At 53.8% G+C, this 17,236-nt stretch overlaps 7 protein-coding genes across 7 annotated transcripts; 4 read left to right on the top strand and 3 right to left on the bottom strand.

The window, feature by feature from the left end:
- Positions 1-1,741: 1,741 nt before the first annotated feature.
- Positions 1,742-5,373, top strand: CTAM01_01311 (Pex13 protein; the record flags this gene model as incomplete). Its single annotated transcript, XM_060517353.1, has 8 exons — positions 1,742-1,918; positions 2,013-2,202; positions 2,298-2,880; positions 3,241-3,281; positions 3,446-3,745; positions 3,920-4,015; positions 4,085-4,585; positions 4,637-5,373. The coding sequence occupies 8 exons, from the start codon at positions 1,742-1,744 to the stop codon at positions 5,371-5,373; spliced, it is 2,625 nt and encodes an 874-aa protein (XP_060387814.1).
- Positions 5,374-6,674: 1,301 nt separating this feature from the next.
- CTAM01_01310 (uncharacterized protein) lies at positions 6,675-7,618 on the top strand (the record flags this gene model as incomplete). Its single annotated transcript, XM_060517352.1, has 4 exons — positions 6,675-6,695; positions 6,804-6,889; positions 6,978-7,127; positions 7,243-7,618. 4 exons carry the CDS (start codon positions 6,675-6,677, stop codon positions 7,616-7,618), a joined length of 633 nt encoding a protein of 210 aa, XP_060387813.1.
- An 878-nt stretch (positions 7,619-8,496) lies between these two features.
- CTAM01_01309 (uncharacterized protein) lies at positions 8,497-8,994 on the bottom strand (the record flags this gene model as incomplete). The annotated part of the gene is made up of 3 exons (XM_060517351.1): positions 8,497-8,573; positions 8,630-8,695; positions 8,790-8,994. The coding sequence occupies 3 exons, from the start codon at positions 8,992-8,994 to the stop codon at positions 8,497-8,499; spliced, it is 348 nt and encodes a 115-aa protein (XP_060387812.1).
- Positions 8,995-10,393: 1,399 nt separating this feature from the next.
- On the top strand, positions 10,394-10,877 carry CTAM01_01308 (uncharacterized protein; the record flags this gene model as incomplete). The annotated part of the gene is made up of 3 exons (XM_060517350.1): positions 10,394-10,434; positions 10,519-10,654; positions 10,755-10,877. The coding sequence occupies 3 exons, from the start codon at positions 10,394-10,396 to the stop codon at positions 10,875-10,877; spliced, it is 300 nt and encodes a 99-aa protein (XP_060387811.1).
- Positions 10,878-11,252: 375 nt separating this feature from the next.
- CTAM01_01307 (uncharacterized protein) lies at positions 11,253-11,718 on the bottom strand (the record flags this gene model as incomplete). Its single annotated transcript, XM_060517349.1, has 2 exons — positions 11,253-11,560; positions 11,625-11,718. The coding sequence occupies 2 exons, from the start codon at positions 11,716-11,718 to the stop codon at positions 11,253-11,255; spliced, it is 402 nt and encodes a 133-aa protein (XP_060387810.1).
- A 1,753-nt stretch (positions 11,719-13,471) lies between these two features.
- Positions 13,472-14,019, top strand: CTAM01_01306 (uncharacterized protein; the record flags this gene model as incomplete). Its single annotated transcript, XM_060517348.1, has 2 exons — positions 13,472-13,536; positions 13,653-14,019. The coding sequence occupies 2 exons, from the start codon at positions 13,472-13,474 to the stop codon at positions 14,017-14,019; spliced, it is 432 nt and encodes a 143-aa protein (XP_060387809.1).
- A 703-nt stretch (positions 14,020-14,722) lies between these two features.
- CTAM01_01305 (dihydrouridine synthase) lies at positions 14,723-17,168 on the bottom strand (the record flags this gene model as incomplete). Its single annotated transcript, XM_060517347.1, has 3 exons — positions 14,723-14,804; positions 14,891-16,804; positions 16,858-17,168. 3 exons carry the CDS (start codon positions 17,166-17,168, stop codon positions 14,723-14,725), a joined length of 2,307 nt encoding a protein of 768 aa, XP_060387808.1.
- Between the last annotated feature and the right edge of the window lie 68 nt (positions 17,169-17,236).

The following is a 17,236-nucleotide window of genomic DNA, read 5'->3' as shown; positions in this document are numbered from 1 at the left end:
CTCCAAAAGGGAGGAGATACCAATTGATACCAAATTTTTCAAACAAACAAGCGTGGCTTGACTACCTATGCTCATGCTCGTTGTGACTCGTGATATACTCCTTGATGACTAGACCTGCCGCTTCACACAAAAGAACACGGAGGCTTGCTTGAAGGAAGTCACATGTCACATCTTTAGTTCCAGGTAGCTGCGCCTTGTGAAGAAGTCCGAGCTCTGTGGCGTTTTCCGCTGAAGACAGCTCACTTGCGCCACAAGCCACAAAGTTGTCCGTTGCAGGGCAGATGACAGTCGCAAGAACAGACGTGGACGTTTGTGTGTCTGAACATGTCACTGACTTGTCTTTGTGGCGCGAGATCGGGGAAGGCAAACACATCTGAAGTTCTGAACAAGACGAAGAGTCGTTGTCGAATACCTATAGTGGTAAATGCGTGGGTGTGGTCCCGGTCGTTGCAGGAAACTCCGGAACCCGGGGCGGCGAGCGAACGGACATCCGAACCGGCTAACCCTCCGTGCGCCTGACAAATGTACATGAAAGAGTGTTGCCCTATGCCGCGCGACTACTCGCGCTGTCCATTTTCAACTTGTTCTTGGCGATTGTGGATTTCTAAAATGTCTAGTTTGTTCTCGTCAGACTGATAAATCTTGTATTACAATGATAAACTTGGGAATATTGTAGGCGCACGCTATGCCATGTGGCCCATCTCGCGACTTCGCTTTCGCGGTTTGGGGGGAGGGATGACAAGTACGGGGTGGAAGCTCGCGGATCCTTGATGGGGTGAAATTCTCATAGGCGCGGCGAACCGCGAGGCTTTGTAAGCTCCCGCGCGAGAGGTCCGGGGTCTTTTCCCCACCATGTCTCTCTCTACTTTGCTTCGGATACAGAGCCAGCATAGCAACCATCTACAGAGTTCCCATGGTCCATACGCGTACAGAACACATAACTCTGTAGCCTGTAGAAGATCGATTAGAGCTACGCTTAGTCTGTGGTAGGAAAGTCAATACATGGTAAGCATGCACGGCTTGCGGGAACACGTACAGCTTTTTGATTTGTAGTTGTCCAACCAAAAGGTAGGTAGCTTATACGGCTTTTCCCCATCTGGGTAGGCCAGATTTCGCGCGGGGCTTCAGTACGATAGACTTTTGTAGATTGTAAATCGACAGTATGAGGTACATACCAAGTCGCCGCTTACATACTCATGATAGTATGGTGAGGTAAGGTGGAGAGGGGAAAGGAATCCTCCTAACGGTTCAGCGCGAACAGGTATGCGCGCGGGCGCGAGGTCCCCAGCCTTGCGAGATTACCACTCTTCAGTATACCTACCAGACGACCCTGTGGGTGAGACGAAGGTGCATGATGATGAGGGGTTCTCCCGCGCGCCCTAGCTTTACCTAATCTGGTAGCTTATGTCGAGGTGTGTCTAGCACTATGTACTTCGTCCACGTCCTGAGACATATGCGTCTTGGGGGAGGGGTGGGCAGAGAGGTTCATGAGCGCCATTGTGTATAAAGACCGGACGATCGCTTGGCTTCATTGACGTTGATTCTTGGAGAAGATCATCAAGCTCCCATTCCAAAAGCACTTCAACTCTTACTACTCCAATTCAGTCGCACGATCAAGGTATTTAATGTTCAACACCTCCCCAACATTGGAGTGTGAAGCAGCAAGACGAACACTACTTAACTGACGCTTGTGTAAAACAGATCACCATCACAACAGAAACCTCACACACTACACACGAAAATGTCCAAGAAGATCATCACCGTGTTCGGCGCCACGGGCGCTCAGGGCGGCAGCGTCGTCAACATCTTCCTCAACGATGCCAAGCTCAGCAAGGATTGGCAGGTCCGCGGCGTCACCCGCGATGCCACCAAGGACTCGTCCAAGGCTCTCGCGGCCAAGGGCGTCGAGGTTGTCGCTGTAAGTCATTAATCCGCTTTCGAGCGACTTCATAGCTTTGGTTTAATGATCTTGGAATTGGCATGCTGACGAGTGCTGCGACTTCAAAACACAGGCCGACCTCGGTGACAAGGCTTCGCTGGCTGCCGCTGTCAAGGGCGCTTCGGCCGTCTTCGCCGTGACCAACTACTGGGACAAGATGGACAAGGAGCTGGAGATCCAGCAGGGCAAGAACATTGCCGACGCGGCTCTGGAGGCTGGCGTCGAGCATTTCATCTTCAGCTCCCTCCTCGACGTCAACAAGCGTACGTAACCTGCCTGCCCACTCCCAAGAATATACATGCATCTGTCACGTTTGCGAATGAGGATCCGGGAACGCTAACATGTCACGCAACAATAGTATCCAAGGGCGCCCTCCCCGACGTGTACCACTTTGACAGCAAGGCCGCCGTCGAAGAGTACATCCGTACGACCTCCCTCCCCGCAACCTTCTTCCTCCCGGGCTTCTACATGGCCAACCTCCCCGGGGGCATGTTCCGCCAGACGCCCCCCGATAACGCCTGGGGCCTCAGCCTCCCCGTGCCGGCCAGCGCGCCCATCCCCTTGTTTGACGCAGCGACCGACACGGGCAAGTTTGTAAAGGGCATCGTGCTGCACCGCGAAAAGGTGCTCGGCAAGCGGGTATACGCGGCGACGAGCTACGTGACGGCGGGCGAGGCGGTCGAGACGTTCAAGAAGGTGTACCCGGAGGCGGGCAAGACGGCGCGGTTCAACGAGCTCACACACGAGCAGTTCAAGGGCGCGCTCAAGGGCCAGGGGATGCCGGATTTCGTGGCTGAGGAGATGTTGCAGAACATGAGGCTGCTCGACGAGTTTGGGTACTATGGTGGGGAGAAGCTGGACGAGTCGCACGCGATTGTTGAGGATAAGTTGACGACGTGGGAGGAGCATGTGAAGAATGCCAAGGCCTTTTCTGGACTGTCGTAGGTCCTGGTCTACTATGCTAGATCGGCTTGTTAGCTTGCAATAAGTAAAAAATAATTGATGGATGAAATCATGTTAATGGTTTTTGTTTTTGGATTGCTTCTATGTTTGAAAGTAGGATTGAGTATCGAACATTTTATGTTGGTGAAATAATTGAAGGGCGGATCAACTTGGTTCGCGGCGAGATAGCATGCTAGTGCTAGTAAAGTAATGCAACGACTCTGCAGCACGAATCGTCGATCAGCAAATCCAGCAAAGCGTCGAGTCCCCAAACAACCGGGGAAACCCCAGATTCAAGAGTCTTGGAAACGGTAAAGCTAATGCGAAATGGCGACGGGAGGGACAACAAATTTCCCCAGGGTGCAAGATGCCTCGGCAGAAGGACGTGACTGCGGCGCGGGTGCGAGGCTTGGGCCGCCCACGTCGGAACTAACGTGAAAGATACCGAGGCAAGAATGGAAGCCACTGGACGCAGAAACGAGGAGCGGGACCCGCCCATCCCCGACCCCATCTTTTTGATATTCTGCGCCTCCAACCGCTGACTCTCCCGAGCCTCCCCCAAAGGCCAAAGTCTCCAGTTTCCTCTCCTCACCTCATCCACCTCACTTCACTGCCAATCGCCAAGCACGAGCCTCCGGGGTCACTTGCCCAGCACTGTGACTGAGTCCCCGTCCGCCGCGGCCCCCCATTATTACTCAGGTGCATTGCGCTGCGAGCCCAACTCGTTCCGCCATCCCAGCGACCCTCCAGCTTTCTTTTACCCGTGGCCCATCCCCGACCCTATCTTTCCCTCTCCTCTCTCCAACACGTCGCAAAACGTCGTTCGAATCCTCATTTTCACTGCATCTCCCATTGAGGTTGATTGTCAGTTCAACCCGACGACTTGGCCGGTTAACGCCAGCCTCCGTCGCGCATATCCGCAGCCCCAGCGTGCAGCAACCGGCAAACCAACACGACTCGAGAAAATCGCCACCGGCTGCGCTCCCGATAGGCGGATTGCGAGATAACGCCGAGCCAGCGACCACCACCACCACACAGTATCCAAGGAAAACTTCTTCCTCGCGGGAAAAGTAATTATGGCTTCCCCTCCAAAGCCCTGGGAACGGGCCGGTGCTCCAACAACAGCTGCCTCAAGTGCGTTGAACACCACAAACGGTCCTTGACCGTCGCCAATTTCACACATTTTGCTAACGACCACTCTAGTCACACCCATGTCTGCCGCATCTATCGCGACCCCGACACCGGCCACATCCCTCTCCGGTGGTACCCCGCCCGCCGTTCCCGAACGACCTGCCTCTCTCGCCTCCACGGTTGACCAAAACGCTGCCGCTTATAGCAGAGCAGGCTTAGGTGCGGCCGCCAGTCCCTACGGCTCATACGGCGGCGGTGCCTACTCTTCTCCCTACAGCAGCCCATACTCAAGGATGGGTTCCTACGGCGGCTACGGCGGTGGTATGTACGGTGGTGGCATGTATGGCGGTGGCTACGGCGGTGGTATGTATGGAGGAGGCATGTACGGCGGCGGTATGGGCATGGGCGGTATGGGAGGCATGGGAGGGCCCAACGACCCGAACAGCCTTACCAACAGATTCAACAACAGCACGCAGGCGACATTCCAAATGTTGGAAGGCATCGTTGGTGCCTTTGGAGGCTTTGCCCAGATGTTGGAGAGCACATACATGGCCACACACTCAAGCTTCTTTGGTATGTCAACTGCGTCACATGAAAGCGAAGTATGACTAACAGATATCACAGCAATGGTGTCAGTAGCAGAGCAATTCAGCAACCTTAGGGATACCTTGGGCTCGATACTCGGTATCTTCACCTTGATGCGTTGGATCCGAACCCTCATCGCCAAGATCACCGGCCGCCCGCCTCCAGCCGACGCGACCGCGCTCACGCCAGCAGCCTTTGCCAAATTCGAAGGCCGATCGCCCATCGGCCCCGACGGTGCTCCCCTGGGACCCCCCAAGGCTTCCCGCAAGCCGCTCTTCTTCTTCCTCCTTGCCGCCTTCGGTCTCCCGTACCTGATGCGCAAAATGATCAACACCATGGCTGCATCTGCGGAAGAAGAGGAACGTCGCCGTATGGCTCTGGCCGGCGCGCAGCAGCCCTTGGACCCGTCCAAGCTTGATTACTGCCGTCTCCTGTACGACTACGCTCCTCAGCCTGGCAACGCCGTCAAGGACGTTGACATGGAAGTGCGCAAGGGCGACCTTGTCGCTGTTCTCTCCAAGAGCGATCCTATCGGTAACCCTAGCGAGTGGTGGAGGTGCCGCGCGCGTGATGGCCGTACCGGCTACCTCCCCTCGACCTACCTCGAGGTGATTAAGCGACCTGGTCAGCCTCTCGCTGCCATCAAGGGTGCGCCCAGCGACAGCAGTCGAAGCAACTCGCTCACTGGCGCCGCTCCCGAAAAGGGACCGGAGATCAAGACGAAGATCGGAGACGTTTCGCCCGAGAGCTTCCAGAAGAGCGTGTTCTACAACTAAACTATATATAAACAACCCGTCACGAAGGGCGACCTATCTGGCAGGAACGATAAAGCGGTGTGACGAGTGATGCGGCGAGTGGAGAGACGAATTTTTCTTTGTAGGTTTTGTACGATTCAGTTCCGGCTGGGATGTTTGTAAGTCCGGTTAGGACTCAAAAGCTGGGCGTTCAGGTTCATGATCGCGTCCCTTGGTAGTGGGAGCGGATGGAGTTGCCGCTTGGTTATCTTGGCCTCAATTTGATGTGTGATTACGCAGTTCAAAGCCATGAGTAGCGGTAGTGTAAGCGACAGGATTCTTGACCATCAACTATCAATTATCAAATCATCTCTGTTGCTGTGCATACGTTGAGAGAAGAAATGCGAATTGTGAACGCGACGAGACGAGACTTGTGACTAAACTGGCATCTTTACGGCTCTAAAGTATACTACCTGCGAGACCATGAGCGGGTTCTGGGCCGGGTTAGTTCGTCAGAATACCTATCCGCTTTTGCACTGCTATCATTCCATGTCTGGACGATTCCACGATTGACGTCACATGGGATGACAAGCGTCAGAAGCCAGTCGTACTCCAGACTCATAGGTATTAGTTGCCGGTGTGCTCCCATCTGGTGACAGCTGACGACACTGCCGTCACTGAACACCTTTGCGGACACAAAGGCCACTCGACGGGCTCAGCTGAAAGACCGCAAGCCGCAGCACACCACTGAAGAAGACCATAGAAAAGCTGCGTGCCTGAGCTCCCCCAGTGGCTCCCTCCGCAAACCCTGGGAGGGAGTGTGCACGAGCCACCGATGACGTTGTTGACTTACGTCTTTTTTACGGCTGCTCTGGCACACTGCTAGCTGCACTTGCTAGCTGCTCCCAGCCCTGTTCTCCCGCCAAGGTCCCTCTCCCGTCCCGGCTACGTAAGGGTTCCTCTCATTGAGTTCCATACCTTACGCAGTACCTTACCTTCAGGTGCTCAGGCAGTCGTCAAAGAGGGTACTTGTATTCACGTACCTGCCACCTTTACTTGCCAGAATTACCGGACCCCATCGTCACCCTCACGCCCATCCTACAAAAGGCCAGCTCCGCCCAGCCCGTCAACTGTACTCCTACAAATCACAGCTCCAGACACCAAAATTTCCCCTCGCCAAGAACGATACCCAACAAGAACACAACCGAAGAAGTCAGTTTGGGCTTCCGAGTGTATTCCTTCGCACGACACATCTCTCCCTGTATCCACGGAGAGCACACGACCACAATCCCTTTTTCTAACTAGCTGTCCCGAGAGCTGAAGCTTTCCCCGCACCAGTCAAGATGACTCTCTACTACACTCTCGTACGTCTACAGCACCCGGCTTCAAGCTGCTATCTATCCTCTTTGCCATTGGTCGAATGACTAGCTTGCCGAGCCGTTGACTACATGTGCTGACTTTGTGCGTCACAGGTGTTCATGCTCCTCATGGCGGAGATGGGGCTTTTCATGCTCCTTCTGGTGCCCCTTCCCTTCGCCGTCAAGCGGAAGTTGTTCACGTACGTTCCTCCCCCCGTCGACCGCTTCTCCACTGCCGAGCCCATACCAATCATCCCGAACCGATTACTGACGTACACTTCTTTGCAGCTTCATCTCCGAGAGTCCAATCGTGGCAAAAGTGCAGTATTGGATGAAGATCACATTCGTCTTCATCCTGATTCTGTTCATTGACAGCGTCAACCGCGTTTACCGCGTCCAAGTCGAGTTGGCGATTGCGACTGAGAACCAGAACAGCGGGTACGTCTCCTATGCCCCTCTTTCCGGCGTTCCTGAGACGCTCCCTTGATTGAGCACTACAATCAAACTCTACAAACTCCCTGATGTACACAACGCTAACAAAGATGTTGTACAGCGCCGCGGTCATGGGTCACGAGCGCCTTGAGGTGCAAGCCCGCAAGTTCTACTCCCAGCGCAACATGTACCTTTGCGGCTTCACCCTCTTCCTCTCCCTCATCCTCAACCGCACCTACGTTATGATCCTTGAGGTGATGCGTCTGGAGGACAAGGTCCGCGGCTACGAAGGCACCAAGGGCAACACCAAGGAGAGCGAGAAGCTTGCCGTTGCCGGTGATGCCGGTGAGATCGCCAAGCTCCGCAAGCAGCTTGAGGAGAAGAACCGCGACCTCGAGACCCTCAAGAAGCAGAGCGCCGGTCTGCACAAGAGCTACGACGAGCTCTCTGACCAGTACGCCTCCACCCAGCCCAAGGGTGACAAGAAGGCGCAGTAATTTAGCACAATGGATACGGATATTCGATTCAATGAACTGTTCTTACATGAACGAAAGCGCCGCCTGAGTGCGGCATAAAAGGGGGTAGTGGGTGAGCGACAGAATAGCTCCGGGTCATTGGCCCGTTTCACTGGTATAGAGGCGTACGTAGGAAGCCTGGATGGCGTTAAGCTCTAGCTTTAATAAAGATTCTCCTTTTGACACAATCCACTCCATACTTATGCTCTCAAAGTAGATGCTGCTCCGAGGCGCCTCGTCATGTTGACCGAGCAGAAAGACAGTATTGTCCCAGCTGTTGGACCTGGATGATATATAAAATGCCACCCGCCCTCCATGTTCTACGGAGCTTCAAGCAGCTGGCACTTCGATTTCGGAGGCATGCACCGATCAGGAAGAAGACCTACAAAAAGGATTAACGCATCGATATCATCTGTCGATTTTACTGCTCTAACACGTCCCAATTAGCCAAAGCACTCTCTCGTACTGCGTAACCGTTGTCATCCTGAATTTATTCACAGGAGTATCAACGACAGTTGCCACGGGAAGCTACAGGATGGTAATATTGGACGGATCATCAAAATGCACCCAGAATGGGAAAAAAGAAGTAATGCTATTGGTCATTTGGGCCACTAACAACGTGCTCACAACAGGGACAAACGCATCCCGTGTTCCTCGATACCCTCGCAGCCATGCGTCTATGACCCAAAGGCATGTATGACGCATCTCTTCTACGTCCTTATATAAGTCCCGCCATCTCAGTCATGACGGCCCCTCTTTGCTATTGCTGCCCGGGAGGTCGTATTCCCTCCCTGGGAAAGAACCGTGGGAAAAATGTATCTCGTGCTCAAAGGCTTGGCTGTCTGGAAACCTCATTCCATCTAGAAAGGCTCACAGCCCTTGCAAGGGCCTTGGAAGTTGGCCACGGCTCCGATGCAAGCGACATCAGCGAAGGGGTCTACATCAAAGTCAGCCGTAATCCCCATGCGCTACTTCCGCACATGAGCGACTTACTCAAGAAGAACTCATCGACAGCAGCTCCGCAAGCCGGGATCAGGGCCGCAAAGGCACCGATGCATGCTATCCCACCCCTTTTTGTCAGCCACGTCATATTTCCTAAAGGTGTGTGTCTGTGTATCCGTGGAGGGAGGAAGAATGGAAAAGGGAGACTTACACCAGACATCGCAGCCTCTGGCCTCGTGACCTCTCAGTTTGGCAATGGCGTTGTTGCAGGCGCCGAGGTTGTTCGAGGTCTCGCACTGGTACTGCCTCTGCCTCTTTGCCAGGGTGGCCTCGACGGCGCTGGCGTCCGAGGGGACGGCGGATGCGAGGGGGAGGAGGGCGGCGAGGAGGGCCACGGTGTTGATGTTGAACTGCATTGTGTAGATTGAAGATTTCTTGAAATTTCTAAGAAGAGAAGGAGGAGTAGAGCAGTGGGTGGATGGCTTGGGACTTGTTTGGAGAAGTGGACTGGATGATGGGAGGTATCTTGGTGAAGAGTTGTGTAATATGGTGATGAACATCTCTTGTATTAATACATCTTGAAAGTCAGAGGTATGTTACATTTCTGTTCGAAATCTGAATTCCTTCAACTGCTTTACCGATGAACATCATATGCGTAACTTCAATAATGAGGGCTTGGCAATTTGGCGGCGATCCGACGAACAGGCTCACGAACTCGTGTTCGGACGGCCGGCTACCAGTGGGAGAGTTGGAAGCATGAAGAGATGAAGCATGAAGAGGTGAGGCTTTCCAGGTTGCTTGGCAAATAACATCCACCATGGGCTCTTCTCACGGCGGTACGGCGGTGAAAGAAGTTGAAACACTCCGGGTATATTGCTTTAACCCGTGCTATAGAGATCCGTGGGAGGCTGGAACTTTCCTCATTCGACAATCACTCGTGTAGTCCAATCTAGAGAAACATTTGACTGGTCATAAACTTTCCGTAGAGCCCGACTCCATATTGGTTGTTTGTCGACTGTGACTGACACAGGTTCCTGGTCCAACTCTGGAGTTGTCGTTCGGTTGTTCCTTGGTACGCTCTTGGCGATGGGGGTCTCGGCCGAGTTGCCATCCACAAGAAACGGTTGACAACTTGGGTCTGGTTAAGGTTATGAGTTGCGGTTAAATGCGAAAGAAAGACTTCGGGGGGGAGTTGTCAACTAGTCTGATACTATAATTAATTAAACAAGAAGAAAGCTCACAGGTAACTTTTGCTGACTTTGATTGCGCCACGGTTGATCATGGCCTCTTATAGGACCCCAGTCTATGCAGATCAATGGGGATACTGGGAATTTTGGGAAAAGCTGGTGTCCGCTTCTGGCTTTATCAATCTCTAGAGCCTAGTGTAGGGAAAGATAAGAATTTGCGTGGATAGTATATTTCGGGCTCGCGTGGGATGCGGCTTGGCGCGTAAAAGTATCGTGAATCATGTTGCTGGTGTTGAAGGGCTTGAAGCGGCCGCTCCATTTTGCGGCCCTGGGTTGACGGACGGACGGAGTTACGAGGCCAAGGAACTTGGTCAACGAAGTCATGCATCTTGGAGTCTTGGAAGGTTTGTGGTCCAACATGCCTGAATGAGGGGTGGGAAGTTGATGCAAAGAGGAGAACGTGGTGAAGAGATGCGATAGTTGATGACTTGTATAAGATGACTGACGATGCCCGGTTCCTGGAAGAATAGTCATCTCATAGACATCATCCTCACTTCCTCAGTTAATCTCGTTTCTATCAGGCATCTAACTTGAATCATCTAAAATCCAACTTTTCCTCACAGCCAACATGAAGTTCAACGTCGTCAGCCTCATTTCCCTTGCAGCTTGGTATTAACATCCCCGCCTCTGGAAAGAATCTTTCCGCACAGCAAAACAATACAATGATGAAAGCTAACAATGGAAAACCACCAGGGTGCCGCTCGCAGCAAGCCAATTCTCCTGCCACTGCCAAATCCTCAACAATGGCAACGCAGTCATTGCCGCAATCAGACTCTGTGACGCCGTGGGCGGAACCATCTGCCATAATTCCGCCGGGAACTACAATGTCGTAAGTGAAGCCTGTCTGCCATCTTTCTCCCATACACATTGCTCTTGCCATATCTGGCTGTCAGGAAAATGTAATGCTAACCACAGTCTACGATGGGCAGTGTAAGACGTCAAGCCAGTGGACCGAGCAGCAGTGCAGGGACACGTTCCAGGGCATTAACCAGCCGAACGAGAGGTTCAGGGCTGTTTGCACTGCTTACAACGGTGCCGGGTGCCCGGCCTGATTCCGTCGTGTCATGTGCCTAGTCTCAGGTGATAGACGGATTAGGGGACGTTTGATCCTCTGGGGGGATTTCTTCGCGGATCGAGGGTTGTCATATGGATTAAGAGGAAGACAGTTCTAAACAATGATCAAGATATTTTGCTCATACGATGAGAAGAGTGAACGAGTGACGGTCTTACCGTATCTTGTATCCAAATCATATTGCTGGGTAGGCAACACGACAAGTGCTAAAGAGAGGAACAGCTTTGACTTTGCCTTTGCTATCTATATAAACTTAACGGAACGAGTAGAAGAGCTTATCCTACACTATTCCTCAGTAGTTGGACTAACTTGAACACCCCATACATACTCCTGAACATCTATGGACCAAGTCCCTTCAACTTGTCGAGGTGCCCACGTTGGTATGCTCCCGGAACCTGTAGAAATTCCGACACCTCGCGTCCTCGCACCACGTCACGTTCTTGAACTCGATGTCGTCGGCTAGATCGTGAGACGAAGGGTCCAAAGCCTGGTACCATTGCGAGTCGCAAGGCTCCAGCGCCTGGGTAGTAGACATGCGCCGCCGTATCGAGCGCCTGTGAGACAATATGACGCAGCCATCGTGTTTACTACAGCGCGAGAATTCAGTATGTATATATGCCGTGCCGTCTCCAGACCACCGATCCTCTCTGTGATAATCTGCCTCTGTGCGATTAGTACTCGTACTTGCAGTCAAGTCTCTGTCTCGAATCTTTTGGGGGAAACTTACGGGGACACTCGTTTGCAGATGGATTCCAGCTGAACGAGCCAGCGATGCCCTCCAGCTGGATTCTCTCTCTCTCGTTCCCGTCGACTATGCACATGCAACGAAATGGCTTGAAGCACGCCATAGCATCGATTTGAAGAGGGTCCTCCTCTGGAAACCATAGACAGGGCGACTGCCTCCGCTGCGTCTCTAGGCGTTGTCAGAGATCGCTGGCAAGTAACATTGATCCCGGTTGTGCTCTGAGCTTGTATGCGAGAATCTTTACATGGGCCCTCTTGTCGAGACCAATTTCACTGGCCCAGGAAGCGTAGCCATTCGTATGCTCGAATGTTGCCTTGACTTCACTGGGTGTCCCTGTCACAGCTGTGTGCGGTGACATCCCAAGCCGCGCGCGGAGGCCGACTGGCTTTTTTGAAGCTCCTAAGTGATCTGGATGGTTGCATGTAATGCTCGTGTCCGCATTGGTGGTCGAAGAAGTGTGCACGAACTCGTCCCAGTCAAATGTTCTGTGCTCACGGAGCCTGAGATGTCCCTCTCGACCGATGCAGATCCGTGTATCGGGCTCCTCTTGCCGTTGCTTTACTGAGAAGAGGGATGATGGATGGTCCCGACGGCAGCCTGAACAAGGTAACGGTGAAACTGCCGCTCTGTACTTCTGGCTAGAGTGATCCCTGTTTTCTGCGCAAGATCTGCAGAAAGGACCCGATGTGTTGTTTGAGTGCAATATATCTCTTGCAGTTGGATTGCGAGATGTAGCTGAAATCAAAGGGCGCGTGTTGGCATCACCCAGCCGCCAAGATGAGTTCTTTGGGTTATCCGGCACTCCAGTAAGGTTGCAAACGGTCTCTTCTTCATCTAAACCATTTCCTGGATCCAGGAAATCCCCCTCATCGGTAGTGACGCTACCTATAAGGTGATCAGGGATAGGGTCGCCGTCATCTTCAATTGTCAGAGACTTACTGCCTTGGTATGTATCATCATGTAAGTTCTCTTCGGCCTCTTCGATAACAACGGGGATATTTGTGGCTCGAAAGAGGCGTTGCAAGTGGCCTAGAACTAAACATAGGGGGCAGGGTAACCCAGGAGGCGCGTCGTTTGCCATCTTGGAAATTGGACGCAGCGTCGAAGCGGCAGATGTCTGCGTTAGTAGGCGGAGCAACTTACTTATAGATGTCTGCGAACTAGAAAAGTTGTCCGGAAAGTCTTCCCGCATTGAAGCAGAAGGCGCAGCATAGATTTAGCTTTCTACATCTGTGTAGGCAGACAGTCAATGTGAAGAGGAAAATCAAAGTGTTGGAGTCGAAGTGATGTAGTTCAGCTATCCAGCTTTGAATCAGTTCTATGGCTGCCGCTCCCACTATTGCCCTTTGAAGCATGAGTCCATCGTCATGTATTCACGGTAGAATATGCCCACGAAGCCTTGTAGCAAAGGCAAGGACTTATATAATAACGAAGCAGGCACTCGTGGTAGAGACACCATGAGTACTGAATCCCTCGGACTAGGAAAGCAGGATCAAAAAGTCGTCCGCCGGAAGGTGCGATACGTAATGAGAAGGAGGAGCACGGTGATATTGTCTCCTTCCAAGCTGGTAAAATTACACCTGACCCTCGACCACCGACTTCCTAACTTATCTCATCCTTCTCATCACCCCCATACCTTTTCAGAAAAAACACTACACACGAAGGATTAAGAAATCATCCGGTGCCCACACAGCCGCCTCCTTCGATTTTCAAAGCCCAGCTCAACCTTTCCTTCACCGAGCACCCAAACATCGAGAAGAAAGAGATCCCAACTTACACAAAACCAACAACTTCTCCCCCCCTCCAAAGCCAACTACATACACCACACAATGGAGCAAACCCAAGCACCCGAGACCAGAGAGACCAGACCTCGCCGCATCCGCCTTCACCACCCGTACGTCACATCACATCACATCACATCACACTACGTCGCAGAAAAAAAGAACATCTACAGACCCAATAAACAGGGAAGAAACAATAGCTAACCTTTGACTCACGAAATCCAAACAGTGGCCGCTTCAAAACCTTCACCCTAAGTCTCATGTGCGCCACCCTCGCCGTCTTCGGCGCCCTCGTCATGGTCGCACTCGCCCACACTCCCAAGGTGAACAACGAAGTCCAAGCCATCAACTCGACCATCACCACCGGCGGTGACTCTACCACAGCTGCTATAATCGCCGTCACCGCTGCCACTGTCCATGTCCCTACTTCTGTGAAGAAGGTCCCCCACGAAGACGAGGAGAAGGGTCACGTCCTTCCCGAGGTCACCACCAAGGCTACCACCACGCCGTACGCCGATGACAACACCACGCTCATCTTTACTACTCACAGCTCCCAGGCCTTGGTCGTCGTTGAGGGTAATGCTACTTCCGTTTAGAATGTCTTTCGGCAACACCTGGCCAGCCATCCTATCGACCGAGGCCACTTCCGGGGTATCGTACAGATTTGAAGGAGGTGGGCATGCAGGGAGGTCTTTCGGGTGAGGTGGTGATGCAGTGGGCTTCGTCATATCGTTTGTTTGCTTTGGGAGAGTTCGTAGCACGGCGGAGGATCATACCGGTGCGGAGAGGACAATGAGTTTTGGTCAATGAGATCACGGGAGGACAGGAATAAGGGGGAATGAGAGGCATTCTGGTCTTGCTGTTGCGCTCACTGTGGTGGACATTAGAACAAAGAGGCAACTTGCTGTTGTAAGGGAACCCAAGGGATACTGAGTTCCTGGTGATGCTTCGCGCTTCGTTTGAATGGATCCAACGGCAAGGATTCAGAGACGTCACTAGGTTCACAATGCCATCGAATACCAGAATCCTGAACGATATTTCTTCCTCTCAAGTGATTGCAACAAAAACTTTTGATTCTTCTTCTTCTCTGTTCCACTTCCACCTATATCTCATGTTTCCTCAAAGTTTGAGTTACGTCGAGGATGTAACTACATCTGAACGCGGCATCTCCGCGCTGAACGAAGCTCAAGATAGAAAGAAAGGTATCCCTCCACCTCTGATTTTTTTCCCCGCGGGCTTCTCATTCCAGGTCCAGATATAACTCTAATGCTTCTTTCATGTTGTCCATATGACCAGCATCTAGCCCTCGGCCTCGTAGGCGTGAGACTTGTGCTTGGGCTGGAACGTAAAGTTGGGGTGAGCGGGACCGAGGAACATCTCGCTGCAATACGAGTTAGCAAAATCATTCTTGAACACATGGCATTCACCCAGGCAGAAAAGTGCAAAGAAAATTCAACCAACACGTACCTAATCTTGATCCAATCCTTGTAGTTCTTACTAGCAAGCAGCGTCTCCAGGTCGTCGCGACCGCGGTACGCCGGCGGGCGATCGTTCAGATCGGGCGGCAGGTGCTCCAGCAGGCCGAGGGGCACGTAGCGGTGCGAGAAGCTGAGCCACTCGAGCAGGAAGCGGCGCGTGAAGCCGATGCCCAGCTCGTCGGTGCCCCAGGCCTCCATGCCGTAGCGGCAAAACTTCTCCACGTACGCCAGGCGCTCCGTCGCCGACTTGTCGAGGTACTGGCCCTTTTCAATCTCCTCAAAGAGCCAGGGCTTGACGAGGGCGCCGCGGCCAATCATGAGGGTGTCGACCTTGGCCTTTTCGACGTGCTCAAAGTACTCGACGTGGGAGTAGCAGTCGCCGTTGCCGAGGAAGAACATGCGGCCGTCCTTGGCGTTGGGGAGGGTGGACTCGTCCGCCTCGCGGGCCGTGTCGGTGATGTCGTCCTTTTGCTCGTTGTAGGCCTTGATCATGGCGGCGCACTCGGCAATGTAGCCCCAGTCGGCCTTCTTGGTGTACCGCTGCTCCCTGCTGCGGCCGTGGAGGGTGATGGCCGCGCAGCCGGGGGCGCCGAGGCGGTCGCGGTTCTCGCGGGAGCCAAAGGCAAGCTTGCCGAGGATGGTCGTCGCCGTCGGACGGTTCTGCCTGACGCCGGTGCGGAGCTTGACGGTGATGGGGATCTCGCCGGACACGGTGTTCATGCCGCGGACCATGCGCTCCAGCTTGCCGTGGGCCTCGAGCAGCGCGGAGCCGCCGCCCGACTTGAAGACCATGTCGATGGGGCAGCCGCAGTTGAGGTCGATGAGGCGCAGGTGGGGCACGTAGCGGTTAAGAAGATCGGCCGACTTTACACAGTGCCATGCCTGGCTGCCGGAGATCTGAGCTCCAAACTTGAGATCGCGCGCGTTATCGTAGCCCTGGACGATGTTGCTGTCCGGGTTGACACGGGGCGGGCTGATCTCGGACTCGTGGGCCTTCATCAGCGCCCAGTCATTCTTGACACCTTGAACCAAGGGCATACCCAGGGCCATCTCGGAGTAAGTGAGTTGCGCGCCAAGCTCGACGCAGAGGCGGCGGAAGGGCAGGTTGCCCTGGGTGGTCAGGGGCGCCAGGGCGGGCGTCTCCTTACCAAAGTACAGCTTGCGCTTCTCGGACGGCTTCAGGGGCGGGTCGACAAACTGCGCGCGAAGGTCCTCCTGGGTGCTAATCACTTGGTCTTTGCGGCGCTGGTGGAACGCATCGCCCAGCTTCGCCTCCTTGTTCATCCAGGAGATGTACTTATCGGTCTCCGTGAAGTCGATGCGCTTGCGGCTGAGGTCGATCTTCAGCTGGTTCTCGGTGTTGTTGTAGACGCCGGGACGGAGATCTTCGCGACCGGTCTCGGCGGGCGCTTCGCCGCTCGTCTTCGTGGCCTCCTTGGGCTCCTCGACGAGAACAAGCTCCTTGCGGCCGTCCTCGTGGTCAACCTCCTTCATGTGGCTCTTGACGAAGCGACACTTCCAGCCGGACGAGCAGACTCCGAACTGCTCGTAAACGGGGCACTTGCCCTCAAAGGTCTCGAGGTCCTCGCGGCGGCCCTCCCTGAGATACTTGCGCAGGTCATGAAGCATGTTGCATCGCTCTCCAAACTTGCATTCGCGCGGGGAGAACTCGGGGGCGTAGGCGCGGGTGTTGCAGAGGCGGAGATTGTCGTCAAAGTGACCAAAGGTGCGCTCCTTGTTCTGGCCCTTTTCCCGCTTCTTCTTGTCGCGCTTGTCACGGCCGTCACGACTGTCACGGGCATCGCGGCTATCGCGAGCATCGCCCTGGTCACGACCCTCGGCAGCATCATCGTCGACGACCTCATCTTGCTCCTTCACTTGACCCTCCCTGTGAATGAGAAACCTATTTCACATGTCAATCTCGTGAGTCTGTAGAACATTCCGAGGGATACCCACTCAGCCTTGATTGGCGCCTGGCCCTTTCTCACGTCTCTGGCATCTTGCTTCGGCTTTGCAGACTCCCCCTCGTCCGGCTTTTCGACAGCAGGTGCCTCACTCATCGGGACATCAGCCTTCTCACCGTTGCCAGTGGCAGGGACAGGCTCCACGCGCTTCGTAGCCTCATCGACAGCAACGCGTTCCTCAGCAGCCTGAGCCTCAGCAGGCTTCGCAACCTGCTCAGTCTGCTGCGGCGTGGAATCGTCCACCTTAAGACGCTTCGCTGCGCGTTGCTCAGACTCGTCGATCTGGGGCGCTTGGTTCTCCATTTTTGCCCCTTAAGTTTCTTTTCCTTGGGTGCTATACAGATGGAGAAGGCGTCGAATTGGCTCTTCCT

The sequence above is a fragment of the Colletotrichum tamarilloi genome, assembly GCF_030869305.1.
Source record: "Colletotrichum tamarilloi strain Tom-12 chromosome Unknown Scaffold_3.1, whole genome shotgun sequence".
Classification (NCBI taxonomy): domain Eukaryota; kingdom Fungi; phylum Ascomycota; class Sordariomycetes; order Glomerellales; family Glomerellaceae; genus Colletotrichum; species Colletotrichum tamarilloi.
The sequence above is the reverse complement of the archived record's forward strand: the minus strand, read 5'-3'. Positions and strand labels throughout refer to the sequence as shown.